The sequence below is a fragment of the Podarcis bocagei genome (assembly GCF_964188305.1).
Source record: "Podarcis bocagei genome assembly, chromosome: 14".
NCBI lineage: Eukaryota > Metazoa > Chordata > Lepidosauria > Squamata > Lacertidae > Podarcis > Podarcis bocagei.
The window spans coordinates 54,449,653-54,467,973 of NC_138139.1; the positions used below are offsets into that span (position 1 = coordinate 54,449,653).

Genomic DNA, 18,321 nt, shown 5'->3' on the forward strand with positions numbered 1-18,321 from the left:
ATGTATTAGTGATGTAGTTTGGGGGCTGTAACATGGGGATTAGCAGCTAATAAAAGTTTGGGTTCTCTTTTGTTTGGGGCTTCCATCTTGTTCCACCTTGTGGCAGGTGGGAGTCCTGTCGCGGCAGTCTTCAATCAAGACCAAGCCTACTGGCTGCTGTTTTGCTCTGGTATTCCTGCCTGGTGTCCTTGTTTGTTGTCCAAGGGAGCCCTCAGATTTCTCCGTTAACACTCCTGAGTAGGAGCGCCTGAGGACGAGTTGGCCGTACTCCTTCAAGTAGCCAAAGGGCCAGGGGCATAGAGCATGGAGAACTGTAGTCTAACAACATCTGGAGGTTTTCCTTTTCTTTTCTTTTTTGTAATATTTTTCATTAGGTTTCCATTTTACATAGTTAAAGCACAACCTTATTTTAACTCATGGGTCTTTGCTCCTATGAGCTAATCGACTTCCCTCCCTCCTGCCTCCTGCTTACCATAATTCCATTCTGCGTCATAGCATTTATACTTTTTCCCTATTCGCATTTCATTCATCTCCATTGTCACAATATTAAATGAATATATAAAAAGGTATCTGATCTTATTTTGCTTTCAATCTGATTTTAAGCTGTATTTTAGTCAATCATTGAATTTTATGTCTTAATATATTACATATTTTGAGGTTAGCTGCCCTGAGCCCGGTTCTGGCCAGGGAGGGTGGGATATAAATAAAAATTGTTGTTGTTGTTGTTGTTGCTGCTGCCTTGTTGGTAGCCATCAATAGCCTAATCCATGAATCTTCTTTTAAAGCCATCTAAGATGGTGGCCATCACTGCCTCATGTGGGAAGGAGTTCCGCAGACTAACTCCGCGCCGCGTGAAGAAACCTGGGACCTTCTGTGTGCAAAGGACTTCTGCCCTGTCACTGTGCCTCCACCCTTCTTGTCGGCACTCAGCGCCCTCGGGGGCATATCGAGGTTTCGACTCACCGTTCATGGAAAAAGAAAACGTAGATGGTCCCGACAGAGGCCATGATCCAAATGATCCAGCGCATGTGGGAAGCCCAGGGTCCCAACTCCCGCAGATTCAGCCTGGGAGAAGAACAGAGACCATTGAGTGCTTGAGAGAAACAGGAGCCTGGAAAGGGGAAGAGAAAGAGACAAACACAGACGAGAAAACACACAAATCCAGAACAGCGAAGGAGGAGGGAGATGGGACTGCAATGCTTACCTATGGACATTATTATTATTATTAATATGCTGCCCTATTCCTGGAGGTCTCAGGGCAGTTCACAGAATAAAATCAAAATATAAGACCAAAAAATAGATAATCAAAATAAAAACAACAGCTCAATAAGACACACACACACACCCCATTTTAAAAGGGTATAGGATGTCATATAGGTCAGCCAAGGGCCTGGTTGAAAAGGGACATTTTTGCCTGGCTCCTAAAGGTGTATAACAAAGGCTCCAGGTGAACTTCCCTGGGGAGAGCATTCCACAGATGGGGAGCCACTGCAGAGAAGGCCCCGTTCTCATGTTCCCACCCTCCAGACCTCTCGAGGAGACAGCACCCGAAGGAGGGCCTCAGAAGATGATCTCAGGATCCGGGTAGGTTCATATGGAAAGAGGCGGTCCTTGAGGTATTGCGGTCCTGAGCCGTTTAAGGCTTTATAGGTCAAACCCAGCACTTTGAATTGAGCCCGAAAACTGATTGGTAACCAGTTCAGTCGGACCAGGATCGGTGCAAGATGCTCAAACCGTCTTGCTCCGGTAAGCAACCTGGCTGCTGAATTCTGCACTAGCTGAAGTTTCCGAGCAATTTTCAGAGGCTTCAGATGGGGATCATGTGGGTGGCTTCATGAAATAATAACAAATATTATATCTATTATTATTACTACACATGTATAGGCCATTTATCCCCCGAGGAGCTCAAGGTGGCGCTACATGGTTCTCCTCCCTCTCCATTTAACCCCCAGGACAATCCTGGGAGGTAGGTTAGGCTGTGAAGGCAGTGACTTGCCCTAGGCTTGAACCTTGGTCTCCTAGTCCAGTACTCTAACCGCTACACCACACTGCCCCTCTTCAAGTTTCTGAAAGGCTGGGTAGACCCCTCGCGAAAACTCACCAAGGGGCATAGGAGGCAGCTATGAAGAAGTAGATGACCATTCTGTCAAACATGTGCAGGCAATGCTCCACAGTCCTGCAGAAGAGAAAGAGAGAGAAAGAAAGAACACTGTTTCATAAAGGTGTGATGGGGTCAGTCTGGATGATACCTAGGGGTACCTTCCAAACATCTGATCCTGTGCAGGTGAGGCTACATGAACAGGAAAACCAGCCAGACAAGTTCCTTAGCCAGCCAGTCAAGTGCCACCATTTCCATGTCCAAATGGGTTGCCATGGAGACAAATGGGCTGGCCTTTCCCCACCTCACCTGTGTGGGATGTGATACATAAATAACAGTCAAGTACAGCATTCCTTGTTTTCCTAGACTGGACATGCAGGGGAATGTTTGGTCCAGCCAGTCGAAAACTTCCTGTTTCCTCCTGGCCTGTGTTGGCATACAGAGGGTCACAAGGCCAGTTAGCTAGCCCTAGCTGGGTCATCTCCTTCCAGCTGTCCCGCTGTGAAGACCCACCGGCCTCTGGTCTGACGTAAATCAACAACCCAGGCTTCAAAGCCAAGGCACACTATATCAGCAGAGCAAACAGTGCACACAGAATAGGCGTGAGGCTTGTGGAAGCATACTACAACTATGGATTTATTATTCATAAATCAAGACAAAGAAACATGTCGTCTCTCTCTTTGTCTTCTCAGAGACACAGAGAAAAACAACAGCTATACACACAACGCAAGTTCCCAGCAAGCTGTGCTGGTATGTAAACAGACATGTGACATGCAACAGTTCCATGTCTTCAATGGTGGAACTGAATTTTCCAACAGCCTGGAGCATCCTTCCTCTTGCTTGTGACCAGAGGTGGGCGTGACCTCACCTGTCCAGGTAACAAAAGGACAAGGCACGCAGCACACTCTCTCTCTTTTGACTTCCTCCATTGTTGGAGCAGCTTTTTAGCTAGAGACGCTCTGTTGGCTTCCAGAGGACACTGGGATTGTCCCCACATGGGATAGATCCACATGCATAGACTTTGTAACTAAGTCTGCCTTCAGGGATCCAACTGTGAACTGATGATGATGTGAGTAAACTTATTTTATATACTTTACACAAGATTGTGGCGTGTTCATTCTTTTAAGAGGGATATAAGGGGACTTAAAGGTAAAGGTAAAGGGACCCCTGACCATTAGGTCCAGTCGTGACCAACTCTGGGGTCGCTTTATTGGCCGAGGGAGCCGGTATACAACTTCCGGGTCATGTGGCCAGCAGGACTGAGCCGCTTCTGGCAAACCAGAGCAGCGCACGGAAACACCGTTTACCTTCCTGCCGGAGCGGTACCTACTTATCTACTTGAACTTTGACATGCTTTCAAACTGCTAGATTGGCAGGAGCTGGGACCGAGCAATGGGAGCTCACCCTGTTGTGGGGATTCGAACCGCCGACCTTCTGATCAGCAAGCCCTAGGCTCTGTGGTTTAACCCACAGCGCCACCCGCGTCCCTTACCAGGGGACATACCAGGTCACTAATATTGAGAGGCTTAAACAAGCCTGCAACCTGCTATCTGCTGTCCATTTAAAAGGGGAATGTAAAACTCTGCTGAGTTATAGAACTTGCTAGCACAAGTTAGGAAGGATATTAATAAATAATATATCCTCTCCTGACTCCCTGAACATTCCCACAACCTGGCCGGCTGCTACACCATCCTAGGATGGAGAACAAGAGGCCAAGGTGGCCTCTCTGCTTGCTGCCGGAAGCTGGAGAGACAAGAGGCCTGCTTTGCTCAAAGGGCAAGCGAGCTCCATCGCCGCCATCGCCCGCCCTTGCACAGCAGACGTCAGAGTTACCGCAAGTGGCTCTTCTTCCAGGAGATAGTGTGGAAGATGGTGGAGACGATGAACAAGCCAGACAGCCCAAAGCCGTAGATCCAGGCGGAGATGGTCTCCCAGGGGTTGTCCGAAAGGACATGGAGGATGGAGCTACCCAGGATGCTAGGAATGATCCAGAACTGAGGGAGAAGGAAAGGGAAGAAAAGGTCTTTATGTCCCCCTTGATCTGGCTAAAACTAGCAGATTTCTCTCTCTTTTTAAAAGTATTTTTATTAAACAATTTCAACATAACAATTTATCAATCCAAATATTCAATTACAGTATTTTTTTGTTGTCTTTCCATTTTTCGGCTAGTAATATTCTAGCCACTGTTGTCGCACACATGAATAACTTTTTCTGCTCTTTTGGCAAGTCTTGGCCAAAGCTTCTGGCTTTTTAACAAATTATATTAAACATTTTTTTCATTTCATTGTAAATCGTTTCCTAAAACCTTTTGATTATTTTACAGTTCCGCCACATGTGAAAAATCGTGCCTTCTTTCTCTTTACACTTATATTGAACAGCCCTGAGATCTATGGATAAAGAGCGGTAAACAAATTTAAAATAATAATAATAATAATAATAATAATAATAATAATAATAATACAACTCACAGCATGTGTGGCGCAATTGGCTGCATGTTCATATTCTGTGGGCTGGTATCTCCGGTTGGGCGGCACTCTGTGGTTCATAAACCTTGAAGGAGGAGAGATGGAGAAGAGAGACAGAAGTTCAGCAAACAGGTTGGTCTGCAAGTAACAGTCTGAATCTCACTAGAATGATGGATACAAAAACTATGCAAAAATGGCAAAGCCTACAAGAAGAATAAGAAATCAAGCTAACAAACTTTTTGTTTGTTTGACTGTAAATTGAATATGTACAGACAAATTGTAAACAGATAAAAAACACTGGCAGGATTATTCTAATAACTTGCAGTTACATAAGAGTATATATTTAAAGGAGGTAAATAAATGAGTAAGTTAACTGAATTCGGATATGCAGAAGATATTAAAAATAAATTTAAGGAACCACAGAAAGAGGGGAAAGGAAGTCAAGTTTTGAAATGTCAAAATGAGTGTAAAGTCAGTGAAATGAATATATCTGAAAAGTATAAACGAGTTTTTTTTACAAACCCCCCCCCACTAGAATGGATTCTTTGCCCACCCTCATGAGAAACAATCACTAATAATATTAATAGTAATAAAATACCAATTATATTTAAGTTAGTTCTTATAATTAATATTTATTTATTGCTAAATTTGCTGGTTGTAATTTAAGTATGTGTTGTTGTTTTTTGAAAGCTTCTCTAAATTTTTGTTTTCTATATAAATATTACACACATGCCAGAAAAAAGAGTACAGTTATACAAATAATACAGCTTACCGAATACCAAAAAGCTACTAATAAGAAAAAAATAAGAAAATGATACATATTGAAAATAAAAAGAAATAAAGAAAGAAGAGATTTTTTTAAAAAAAGTCAAAAGGAAGACGTTGACTTCCTTCGACCACTATACAGTTGATATGATATCATATCTTTAGTTGTCTGTAAACATTTTGCATTAATTAACTTACAATATTTTAAGCAAAGAAACCAAACACATACATAAAAATTTATAATGTTTATTTATGTATGTGTTTGGTTTCTTTGCTTAAAATATTGTAAGTTGCTTTGCATTGCTGTGGTGAGGAGAGAGCAACTGATAGATTTAATAAATATGGACAAAGGACATTGGGTATACTGTAATAGACAATTTTCATCTTGGGAAAAGTTATGGAGGAAAGGTTTAAAGTTTACAGCGTGCTGTACGTTGAAAGAAAACTATACGAAAATTATTTGGCGATCACTCGTAGCCAAGTAAGATTGTCTTCCATAAACACGGTTTCAACAATGAGTCGATGTACCGTTGGCACCTAACACCTACAAGGTTAGCAAAAATGTATCAAACTGCTACCAGTATATGTTGGAAATGTAAAGAAAGAGAAGGAACTTTCTACCACATGTGGTGGACATGCAAAATAACGAAAGCTTTCTGGGAAATGATATATAATGAGTTGAAAAAAAATGTTCAAGATAACCTTTGTGAAAAAACCAGAAGCTTTTCTATTAGGAATTATAGGTGATGAACTACCAAAGGACTTGAAAAGACTATTTATGTAAGTGACGACAGCTGCAAGGATGCTTTTTGCACAGAGATGGAAAGAAGACAAAGTCCCAACCAGAAAAGAATGGAAAATCAAGATGATGGACCATACCGAAATGACAAATTAACCAAACAGACCCCTGTGTTGCAAAGAGTATGTCAGCAATGTCTAGGCAACACGATGACCATGTACATATGGAATAGACAAAATAAAAAATTCCAACTAAAGTAAAGACCAACTAAGTAGCACCTTAAAGACCAACTAAGTTAGTTCTTGGTATGAGCTTTCGTGTGCATGCACACTTCTTCAGATATGGAATAGATATGGAATAGACAATCTTTATAGAATTCCTTCAAACCATAACAAGTACAAAATGAAATCTTTAGTCTCAAAATCTCTGAAAATCTTTAAATGAAGCGAGGTACCAGATGAAAGACAAGCTGTGTATTCCAGATATTGACTATGGTTTCGCAGAATTCTTCGTCAGCATGGTGGCTACACTATTACATGAGCGCTGTTCCACAGCATTTGATATTTTCATTTACATACATTCATTCGAAATAAGATAGGTTTATGAAGCAATTCTATATCCTCCCGCCACGCTGATGAAGAATTCTACAAAACAGTAGTCAATATCCGGAATCACTGTTCAGTGTTGGACATCGTATTTGCTGAATACACAAAGCTTCACAGCTGGGCACCACAATTTAAGTTGACAAGCTAGAAGGTGTGCAGAGGAGGGAGACCAATATGATCAAGAAGCCAAGCCTGATGAGGAGTGGTTGAAGGAGTAGCTTGGATGTTTAGCCTGGAGGAGACTGAGAGGAGATAGGATAGCCATCTTCAAATATCTCAAGGGCTCCTACATGGAAGATGGAGCCAGCTTGTTTTCTCCTGCTCTGGAGGGTAGGACCTGAACCCATGGCTTCAAGTTACGAGAAAGGAGATTCCAACAAAACATACGGGGGGGAAACTTTCTGCCAGCAAGAGCCACTCAACAGTGGAACCGTCTCCCTTGGGAAGTTGTGGACTCTCCTTCCTTGGAGGTTTTTAAGCAGAGGTGGGATGGCCATCTGTCTCGGATGCTTTAGCTGAGATTCCCGCATTGCAGGGGTTGGACTGCATGACCCCTGGAGGTACCGTTCAAGTCTACAATTCTGTGACCTGTCCCCTGTTTACCTGGGCAAGACCTGCCCCCATGGCTTCATTCACTGCATCGATAAGCTGTGCTAACCCACCCTAGGACTCCTTAGAAAAAGGGGAGCTAGTTGTTGTTGTTGTTGAGTCGTTTAGTCGTGCCCGACTCCTTGTGACCCCATGGACGAGAGCACGCCTGTCTTCCGCTGCCTGCCGTAGTTTGGTCAAAGTCATGTTGGTAGGTTCGAGAACACTGTCCAACCATCTTGTCCTCTGTCGTCCCCTTCTCCTTGCGCCCTCCATCTTTCCCAACATCAGGGTCTTTTCCAGGGAGTCTTTTCTTCTCCTGAGGTGGCCAAAGTCTTTGAGCCTCAGCTTCAGGATCTGTCCTTCCAGTGAGCACCCAGGGCTGATTTCCTTCAGAATGGAGAGGTTTGATCTTCTTGCAGTCCATGGGACTCTCAAGAGTCTCCTCCAGCACCACAGTTCAAAAGCATCAATTCTTTGGCGATCAGCCTTCTTTATGGTCTAGCTCTCACTTCCATACATCACTACTGGGAAAACCATAGCTTGAACTATACGGACCTATGTCAACAAGGTGATGTCTCTGCTTTTTAAGATGCTGTCTAGGTTTGTCATTGCTTTTCTCCCAAGAAGGGGAGCTTAAATGCGTATAAATAAAAGAACAGTGTTTAGGGCTTTTTTTTTTAAATAAAAAAAATAACCTCCTGTATGTTTCTGTGGAAACCGTGACATCACTCTGAAGCCCTGGGTGCCCAGGAGACACAGAAAGGATTTCATTTCCCCCACATCACCCAAATGGGGGGTTCCAGCGAGGCGCCCATGGTTGCTGGGCAACCACAACAGGAGAATAATGCGCTGTTGTCTCAGAGCTATTTGCTGCGCTGCGTGGAGGAGAAATGCTTTGAGGGGAGGCAGCCTGGAGGTCTCTTTGTGAACCAGGAACCTGGATCTGAGGGAGATGAGGGATGCGGAATGGGATACAGAGAGGCTTTGAGTTCCATCAGTGTCAATCCATTTCCCCAAGCCTGGGGAAGCCAGCCCCCGAGTTTATTAATGGATTCCTTGACGCAGACGGGACCCTCAAGGCGGCTTACCGATCAATCATTTCAAACCCATGCTTAGAAAAAGAAATGCATTGTGGTTTTGGGGGTGGCACATAAAAACCCCATCAGCAAAATTCAATGTGGTTTGGCAGGGAGAGCGAGAAAAGCACACGAGACTGGGGGCAAGAGGGTCGACACACACACACAGCAACTCTCAGTTGTGGAGGTCAAAGGGGCCTGTTTTCGTTCCCTTCATTTCTTTCCGTATAAGCAATCTGGTGGAAATGTCTCTCCCTGGTAACGAAAGGGATATAGTGAGAGGCCAGCTGAATGTAGTGAGGCGAAGAATTAGGCAACTCTGGTGCCTCGGAGGGGACAAACCTGTTGCATTTCAGAAGAACACACGGAGAGGGGGATCCTGCCACCTGAATGAATTAAATTGAAGTTGAAATACTTTATTGTCACTTGTACAACTTGTATAGGGATGCGGGTGGCGCTGTGGATTAAACCACAGAGCCTAAGGCTTGCCGATCAGAAGGCTGGCGGTTCGAATCCCCACAACGGGGTGAGCTCCCATTGCTCGGTCCCTGCTCCTGCCCACCTAGCAGTTCAGAAGCATGTCAAAGTGCAAATAGATAAATAGGTACCGCTCTGGCGGGAAGGTAAACAGCGTTTCCGTGCGCTGCTCTGGTTTGCCAGAAGTGGCTTAGTCATGCTGGCCACATGACCCGAAAGCTGTACGCTGGCTCCCTCGGCCAGTAAAGTGAGATGAGCGCTGCAACCCCAGAGTCGTCCGCGACTGGACCTAATGGTCAAGTGTCCCTTTACCTTTACCTTAACCTTTACAACTTGTATGCAGTGAGATTATACAAGCACCCCCCACTCAGCTCTCTCAAACCCAAAAGTCAGTTGCCCTGTTGTTATCTTTTCATCAGCAGCCTAACAGCCCACAGATAGAATCATAGAATCATAGAATCATAGAGTTGGAAGAGACCACAAGGGCCATCGAGTCCAACCCCCTGCCAAGCAGGAAACACCATCAGAGCACTCCTGATAGATAGAAGTTGTTCTTTACCCTGTTGGTGCGACTAATCATGCTTCTATATCTTCTGCCCAAGGGCAGGAGATCAAGAAAGTGCTGGCCAGGGTGTGAATCATCCCTGATGATTTTCCTCACTCTCCTGAGGCAACGTTCTTCCGTGATGTCATCCAGTGGATTCCCGGGACAGCCCATAATATCTTGTGTTGTATTCAGATAAACTCCTAGGAATTTAAAGGAAGAGACTCTCTCCGCACAGCCCTCCCTGATGTAACAGCGGGGCTAGTTCTTCTCTATTCCTCTGAAAGTCCAACACCATCTCCTTTGTCTTGCTGATATTAAGGTGCAAGTTGTTCCCTAGGCACCATGGAGATATTTTTTGGACCTCCCCTCTATATGCTGATTCGTCTCCACCTGTTATTAAACCCATTATGGTGGTGTCATCTGCAAACTTAATAATTGCAGTAGACGGGTCAGATGACACACAATCGTATGTATACAATCAATACAGGGGACATGAGAAAAGCCTGGGGCTGGATCAGGCCAATGACCTACCTCGCCCAGCATCCTGATCTCACAGCGGCCAGCCAGATGCCTCAAGCAGGATTTGAACACAAGAGCCCTCCCTCTTCCAGCAACTGGCATTCAGAAGCATCAATAGGCGGGTGGTACCCAGCTCTACCTCTCTTTTAAATCGGAACCAGTGAAGGCAGTGAAGGTCCTGTGTGAGTGTCTGGAGGCGGTTGGAGGATGGATGGCGGCTAACGGATTGAGGTTGAATCCTGACTAGTCAGAAGTACTGTTTTTGGGGGACAGGAGGTGGGCAGGTGTGGGGGACTCCCTGGTCCTGAATAGGGCAACTGTGCCCCTGAAGGACCAGGTGCGCAGCCTGGGAGTCATTCTGGACTCACCGCTGTCCATGGAGGCGCAGGGCAATTCTGTGTCCAGGGCAGCTGTTTACCAGCTCCATCTGGTATGCGGAATGAGACCCCACCTGCCCAAAGACTGTCTTGCCAGAGTGGTGCATGCGCTAGTTATCTCCCGCTTGGACTACTGCAATGCGCTCTACATGGGGCTACCTTTGAAGGTGACCCGGAAACTCCAACTAATCCAGAATGCAGCAGCTAGACTGGTGACTGGGAGTGGTCACCAAGACCACATAACACCGGTCTTGAAAGACCTACACTGGCTCCCAGTACATTTCTGAGCACCATTCAAAATGTTGGTGCTGACCTTGAAAGCCCTAAACGGCCTCGGTCCTGTACACCTGAAGGAGCGTCTCCACCTCCATCGTTCTGCCTGGACACTGAGGTCCAGCTCCGAAGGCCTCCTGGTGGTTCCCTCCCTGCGAGAAGCCAAGTTACAGGGAACCAGGCAGAGGGCCTTCTCGGTGGCGGCGCCCTCCCTGTGGAACGCCCTCCCATCAGATGTCAAAGAGAACAAAAACTACCAGACTTTTAGAAGACACCTGAAGGCAGCCCTGTTTAGGGAAGCTTTTAATGTTTGATGTATTATGGTATTTTAATATTTTGTTGGAAGCCGCCCAGAGTGGCTGGGAAAACCCAGCCAGATGGGTGGGATATAAATAATAAATTGTTGTTGTTGTTGTTGTTGTTGTTGTTGTTGTTGTTGTTGTTGTTGTTGTTGTTGTTGTTGTTATTATTATTATTATTATTATTATTATTATTATTGCTGCAGAGCATAGCCGTCCTGGCTAGTAACCACTGATAACCCTCTCCTCCTCCTCCTCAATGTGTCTAATCCTCTATTAAAACCATCCGATTTGCAGGCCATCCCTGCCTGATGTGGGAGGGAGTTCCACAGTTTAACTCTGTGCTACACAAAGAAGGACCTGCTTTCTTCTTTCCTGAATCTTCCAGCATTCAGCTTCAGGGGAAGTCCACACATTCTAGTGTTAACCAAACCCTGGGTAAGTGCCTGGAACCACTGAAATCTCTCTCTCTTTGGAGAATGGGGGTGGCATATAACAATATATATACATGTTGTGCATTGCATTATGCGACCCCTGAGCTTTCACAGATATATTTTTTATAAAATGTATTAGCTGTTCCTGTTTAATTTTAAGTCACCTTGAGACCCTGCCAAGGAAAAATGCGAGGTATAAAAATATACATAGTAATAATTTGGTTTTGAATTACAGTGGTACCTTGGTTCTCAAACTTAATCCGTTCCGGAAGTCCGTTCCAAAATTTAGGCATGCTTTCTCATAGAAAGTAATGCAAAATGGATTAATCCATTCTGGACTTTAAAAAACAACCCCTAAAACAATTTAACGTGGATTTTACTATCTAACAAGACCATTGATCCATAAAATGAAAGCAATAAACAATGTACTGCAGTCACGCAATCAAACAAAAATGGAAAATAAACAGCAAAAACAGACAGACCTCAGCATAACACTCAAAATGGAAGTGCGGCACTCAAAACAGAGCACATCCGGCTTCCGAGTTTGCAGTGTTTACTTCCGGGTTTGCAGTGTTCGGGTTCCAAGTTGTTTGGGTACCAAGGCATTTGAGAACCAAGGTACCCCTGTACATATAAAGGTAAAGGGACCCCTGACCATTAGGTCCAGTCGTGGCTGACTCTGGGGTTGCGGTGCTCATCTCGCTTTATTGGCCGAGGGAGCCGGCGTACAGCTTCCAGGTCGTGTGGCCAGCATGACTAAGCCGCTTCTGGCGAACCAGAGCAGCGCAAGGAAATGCCTTTTACCTTCCTGCCAGAGTGGTACCTATTTATCTACTTGCAGTTTGGCATGCTTCCGAACTGCTAGGTTGGCAGGAGCAGGGACCAAGCAACGGGAGCTCACCCCGTCGCGGGGATTCGAACCACCAACCTTTGATTGGCAAGTCCTAGGCTCAGTGGTTTAACCCACAGCGCCACCCGCATCCCTTACCACTGTACATATGGGTGCCACTAAAATCTTCTAATTGCTTAGGGCCCCTAAGGTATTGATTCAGCCCTGTAGACAGCACACTGGTTCGCCCGCTCTTGTGCTTTCAAGCATTATCTTATTATTATTACCAGAAGAAGAAAAATGAAACCCGTTCAGAGTGTGGAGATAAACAAGGCCCTCTACTAATTGAGCTGATTTCAAAGCTGCACTAGCAGCTGGACAGTTGGCAACCCTCCCCGACGTCAAAGATTGCCGAGAGACGGGCAAACATCTGAGATTAAGATGGGAGGCTTGTTAAGGCGGCTGAAGGCTTCTCACAACCCTGTTTGCCCCCTTCTCTTCTCCTGCTTCCCCAAAAGAGAGGGAGAGAGAGAGATTTAAAAAGAATTACCTCGAGTTCCCAGCTTTCCGGGCTCAGAAACAAAGGGCTGCTTGTCCCTCAAAATCAAAGACAAGTCCAACACCAGCCTCCCGCATTCCCTTCCTTTGTGTGTGTGTTTGCTCGCAAGGATTCGGGAGGAAATATCTTGTGCCGAATGCCAGACAGCCAGTGGATGGGGGTATTTCTTCCCCTTTTCTAGCTGTTACATTCAAGGGGGGATGAATGGTCCCCTGGCAAAACTCCACTGCTTAGGAGCAGGACACCTGCTCTGCATGCAGAAGGCCCCAGCTTCCATCCCCAATGCCCTCTCCACTTAGAGAAAGGATCTGTCCAGGGAAGTTTTTACCGTATTTTTCGCTCCATAAGACACACTTTCCCCCCTCTTACAATCTAAGGGGAAATGTCTGTGCGTCTTATGGAGCGAATGTGTGGTCCCTGGGGCTGGGGGTGGGGAACCCGGGCTTCCCCCATCACCAGCCCCACAAGTTGTTCTTTGGGACTGGGGGGGGGGGACCCGGGCTTCCCCCACCAGCCCCACAAGCTCCTGAGCCGCTCTGGGGTTAGCCCTCGAAGCCTCCGCAGGGGAGCGGGGAGCCTTCATCCCACTGCCCTGGGGAGGCTTCGCGTGGCTATCCCTGGCTTTTGCGCTAGGTGGGGGAAGGGACAGAGCGAGGCGCTCTCACTTCCCCCACCTCCTTCAAAAGCTCCCAAGAGCCGAGCTGTGTGTGTGGCTCTTGGGGGCTTTTCCCCGAGGAGGGAGAAGGGCAGCCCGTTAGTGATGGGCTGGGGTAGAAATAATAATAATTAATAATAATAATAATAATAATAATAATAATAATAATAATAATAATAATAATAATCTGGCCTCGGGAGCTGTCTCCTGAGACCCCAGAGAGCAGAGATGGGGTACCTCTGGTACCCAAAACCGCTGGACCACATGCTCCCAGCATCCCTGTCCTGCCTGGAGCTGATGGGAGCCGGTTTGCAGGACCACAAACCCTCCATCCTCACCAGTAAATGCGTCTGGGTGCCAGTTGCTGGAAACCACGGGAGCGGAGAGTTGCTCTTGTGTTCGAATCCTGCTTGCACTTTTCCCGCAGGCTTTCCTCTATGAGAACAGGATGCTGGATTAGACGGGACATTGGCCTGATCCAGCAGTCTCTACGTACCGTATTTTCGCTCCGTAAGACACACTTTTTTCTTCCTAAAAAGTAAGGGGAAATGTCTGTGCGTCTTATGGAGCGAATGCGTGGTCCCTGGAGCCGAATTGCCCAGCAGAGAAAAGCAGATCATGCTCTTTTTTTTGAAAGAGGGAAGGGCGTGTTAAAAGGAAGCAGCTGATCGGCAAGCAATCGGGGAGGGAGATAAGGGACGCTAGAGATAAAGGAGGCTGCCTGGGAGCGGGGAGGTAAAAGCCCATGGATCCTCAGGATTTTTGCATTGGGTCACCCCAAATTCACCATCAGATCACATAGCATGTCTGTGGCTACAGCCTGCACCACAAAAATCATACATCCACTGTTTTGTTCAGAATTCCCCCCCCCCCTGTTTTCCTCCTCTAAAAACTAGGTGCATCTTATAGTCAGGTGCGTCTTATGGCGCGAAAAATACGGTATGTTATTATGTTTCCTGTCTCAGTTTAATTCACGCAGGTGGCAGAATTCCACTGTTCCTTTCTGCAGAAAGAAGTTGGGTTATGGCAGCCAGTTTTACCTGCAGATTTTACCCTGTTTTGCCAGCAGAGCTCTACGACTGCTGTTATTTATTAAATTCATATACCGCCCTCGATCCATAGATCTCAGCATAAAAGCTACACTGGCTGCTCAACTTCCAGGATCAATTCAGAGTACTCTAAATGGCCTGGGACCCAAAAATCTGGGACCCACATGTGCCAGCCCAGCCAAGGGCGTGCGGATTTGCTGGATACCCACCTCTGAGGCAAGCGGGGGCCTCCTGGGGTGAGGTTTTCTGTCCCAGCATCCAGATTTTGGAATATTCTCCCTGGCCACTCTGTTAAATAGGGCTTGCGACCAACTACACCATACTCAAGAGTAGACCTATTTAAATCATAACAAGGACAGTCCAGGTTGGAGGCAGTAAATGGGTCTGGGTGCCAATAGCGGGAAACCACAGGAGAAGAGAGTTTTCCTGGGGCTTGGATCCTGCTCTCTCGTCTCCTACGATGGGCATCTGGTTGGCCTCTGTGAGAACAGGATGCTGGCCTGATCCTGCAAGCTCTTCTTTCAACGATGGTAAGAATGAATGCCAAAATGTATAAAATAAGTAATAAATGCTGGAAATGTAAAGAAAAAGAAGGAACTTTTTGTCACATGTGGTGGGAATGTAAGAAAGTGAAAAGCTTCTGGGAAATGATATATAACGAGATGAAAAAGATCTTGAAATATACATTTATTTAAAAAAGAAGCATTTTTTTACTTGGCATTGTAGGGGAGGATATTAATAGACGGGATAGTAAATTGTTTTCATATGCAACAACGGCAGCAAGAATATTATTGGCACAAAAATGGAAACCAGAAGAACTACCGACAAAAGAAGCATGGCAGATGAAATTAATGGACTATGCAGAATGAGATAAGACAACAGGAAGGATTCGAAACCTCCGGGACCAGAGATTCTCAGAGGACTGGAGTAAATATTTGAACTATTTGAAAAGCAATTGTAACAGATTACGCTAGTGGGACTGCAAGAAGTTTTGTAAGGAGGATTATGTGAAATATTGCAAGAAAGACTAGGAAGAGAATTATTAGTTAAGGACAATTAAAAGTAATAGAGAAATTGGGAAATGTAAATTAAGTGATAAAGATTGAATAATCTTCAGATGCGGTTGATGGAAGTCCAAAACAGTATATAAGATAAGAAAGCATGGTATATGATTTTTGGAAATTGTGTGTGTGTGTGTGTGTGTGTGTGTGTATGAATGCATGGCAGGAAGGCATTAATTTTACTGCATGCAGTGCACTTAAAGAAAATGTTATGAAAATGATGTAGAGGTGGTATTTAACACCAGCAAAACTGGCTATAATGTTCAAGACAAGAACCAATGCGTGTTGGGAATGTAAAGAAAGGGAGGGTATCTTCTACTACCACATGTGGTGGACTTGTAAAGAGGTAAAGGCTTTATGGGAAATGATATAAAATGAGCTAAAGAAAATGTTTAAACATACTTCTGTTAAAAAACCAGAAGCCTTTCTATTAGGGATAGTGGGTGAAGAGACACCAAGGGAAGATAAAAGACTGTTTGTGTATGCAGCAAGTGTGGCAAGAATTCTTTTAGCCCCAAAATGGAAACAAGAAGAAGTACCAACGAAAGATGAGGGGCAGATGAAGATGATGGACTTTCCTGAACTGGCAAAGCTGACGGGAAAAATCTGAAACCAGCATGATCAAGGATTCCAAAAGGACCGGAGTAAATTTATACGATATTTGAAAGATTATGGCATCACTAGCAGGGTTGTCTGAAGACTTGTAATGAGAAATTCCCTACCTTTCTATATTTATTTAAATTTTGAGCCGTTTTGTAATGAGTGTAATTAGAATTAGACAACGTACAAAATGCAATGAGATAAAGGTGAATTTCAATAGCCATGAGGCAGGAGGGAAAGAAGTCGATTGGCTCTAAAGAGCCAGAGCGGTAAAGTGGATGATAATGATGATGAGAATGTATATAATTAAATGGAAAGTAAATAAAAAATAATGAATGCATGGCAGGATTTGGGGGAAGGGGAGACGCAGGTACCAGGGCAGCAGCAGCAGTGACTCAGAATGGTACAGAATCCCGATTTAAAGGTTTTAAGAAGCAGTAGGCCAATTTGGGGTGTGATATTCATGCCTTTGGGATGAAAGGAACGCCAGCAAGAAGAAAAAACAGCTAGGAAAACCAGGGTGGGGGGTAATGCCACAAGGAAGGGAAACAACAGCATGGAGAGGCTCTGAGCATCTGTCGGTGGAAGGAGTTGTCAGGGAAACCGAAGACCGAGGAAGCTAAAACGAGGAAGGCTATGCCGCAGAAGGAGACTGGGAGGCGCAACAAATTGATGCATGTTCAGTCCCAGGCCTGCACTACCACTAAGAGAGCAACCTTTGGAGCAGGGGTCCCCAAACTAAGGTCCGCGGGCCGGATAAGCCCCAAGGGACTCGTTTATCCAGCCCACGGCGATCCCTGCCACCCGCTGCCACTGCCCGCTCTTACCAGCACTGCGCTGCGCTGCGCTGCGTGGTGTGGCTGTCCACTTCTGGATCAGAGGAGCACTGGAAGGAGAAGAGTTTGGATTTGATATCCCGCTTTATCACTACCCGAAGGAGTCTCAAAGCGGCTCACAATCTCCTTTCCCTTCCTCCCCCACAACAAACACTCTGTGAGGTGAGTGGGGCTGAGAGACTTCAAGAAGTGTGACTAGCCCAAGGTCACCCAGCAGCTGCATGTGGAGGAGCGGGGACGCGAACCCGGTTCCCCAGATTACGAGTCCACCGCTCTTAACCACTACACCACACTGACTCTATTTCACACTGGAAATAGCTTGTGTGCATGCACAGGTGTTGTGTGCATGCGCAAGCATTATTTCCGGTGCACATCTGGGTCGGAGGAGGCCCGTGCACACGGGCACAAGCTATTTCCGGTGCTTCTCCGACCCGGAAGTGCACCAGAAATAGCGTGTGCACACGTGAATGGGCACACACTCTTTGGCTTGCCACGTGGTCAGCACTGGAGACACCGGCCCGAGGCGCGGTAAGTTTGCTGACCCCTGCTTTGGAGCCTACTTTCCAGCGTTGATGCTCAGTGGTAGGTATCCATGCGGAAGGTCCCTCCTTCCATCTCTGACTGGCAACATCCTCTCTCTGAGACCCTGCAGGGCTGCAGCCCGTCAGTGCAGACAACTGAGAGCTAGATGGACCGGGGGACTCAGTATAAATCTGAGCTCCTTTTCAAATGCTGAGGCTCATCCCTGCTGCAACATGTGTTCGTCGTGGTGAGCAAAGGCAAGGGTGCCTCTGAGGGCGTGCAGAGAACCTTCCCTTCGCTGCCGAGTCACTGGGGACCAGAGACCAGGGATAGCTTTCACGCTGTCCTGTTCTCTTTGTAATCTCCATTGGCTTCCGTCTGTCTCGGGAGACGATGGAGGAGGATGGAGTCAAAAACGGTTGGAGATTCACAGCGCCAGCTGTGGCTGTAGAAACCAGCAGGGGAAACAACATTTTATCTAACCTAAGCAATTTTCTCTAATGTGCTGGATAAGACCAAGTTGAAAGGTCAAGAAAGAATAATATGGAATGTAATTGAGTGCAAGATGTAATTACGAAAGAAAATTTGGTATAAAAATGGCAAGAATTTAAGTGTATTGAGGTATAAGATCATAAAAACAAGACAAAAATTAAGCAGAAGTAATAAATGTTTGAAGAACCAGAAGGGGAAGTTGAGGGAAGTCATGGGGAGGTTTTTTTCCTTTTCTTTTTTGTTTATATGGCAAATTGTGTTATTTGGTTGAATATTAAATTGTAAAAATCCAATAAAATTTGTTTTTTTAAAAAAGGAAAGGAAACCTGCAAGCAGGATTTGAACACAGGAGCCCTTTCCCCTCCTGCATGCATTTTAACAAACTCCAGTGGTGTTTATGGAGCTTAGAGGAACTTTTACGCCCTCTTTAAAAATATTTTAAATTATCAGGGC

At 45.6% G+C, this 18,321-nt stretch overlaps 2 protein-coding genes across 3 annotated transcripts in view; both read right to left on the reverse strand.

Moving 5' to 3' along the window:
* Nucleotides 1–18,321, reverse strand: part of LOC308572870 (uncharacterized protein) — a gene marked incomplete at its 5' end in the record, with an annotated part of 179,729 nt that overhangs the window by 137,277 nt on the left and 24,131 nt on the right. The window lies entirely within an intron of this gene.
* Nucleotides 1–18,321, reverse strand: part of MMD2 (monocyte to macrophage differentiation associated 2) — a 38,699-nt gene that overhangs the window by 4,750 nt on the left and 15,628 nt on the right. For both annotated transcript variants that reach the window (XM_081169739.1, XM_081169740.1), the window contains exons 2-5: nt 4,567–4,648; nt 3,932–4,092; nt 2,102–2,176; nt 964–1,065 (exon numbers count right to left, since the gene is read on the reverse strand). In XM_081169739.1, coding sequence (XP_081025865.1) covers nt 964–1,065; nt 2,102–2,176; nt 3,932–4,092; nt 4,567–4,648 — 420 coding nt within the window. The remainder of the gene's footprint in view (nt 1–963; nt 1,066–2,101; nt 2,177–3,931; nt 4,093–4,566; nt 4,649–18,321) is intronic.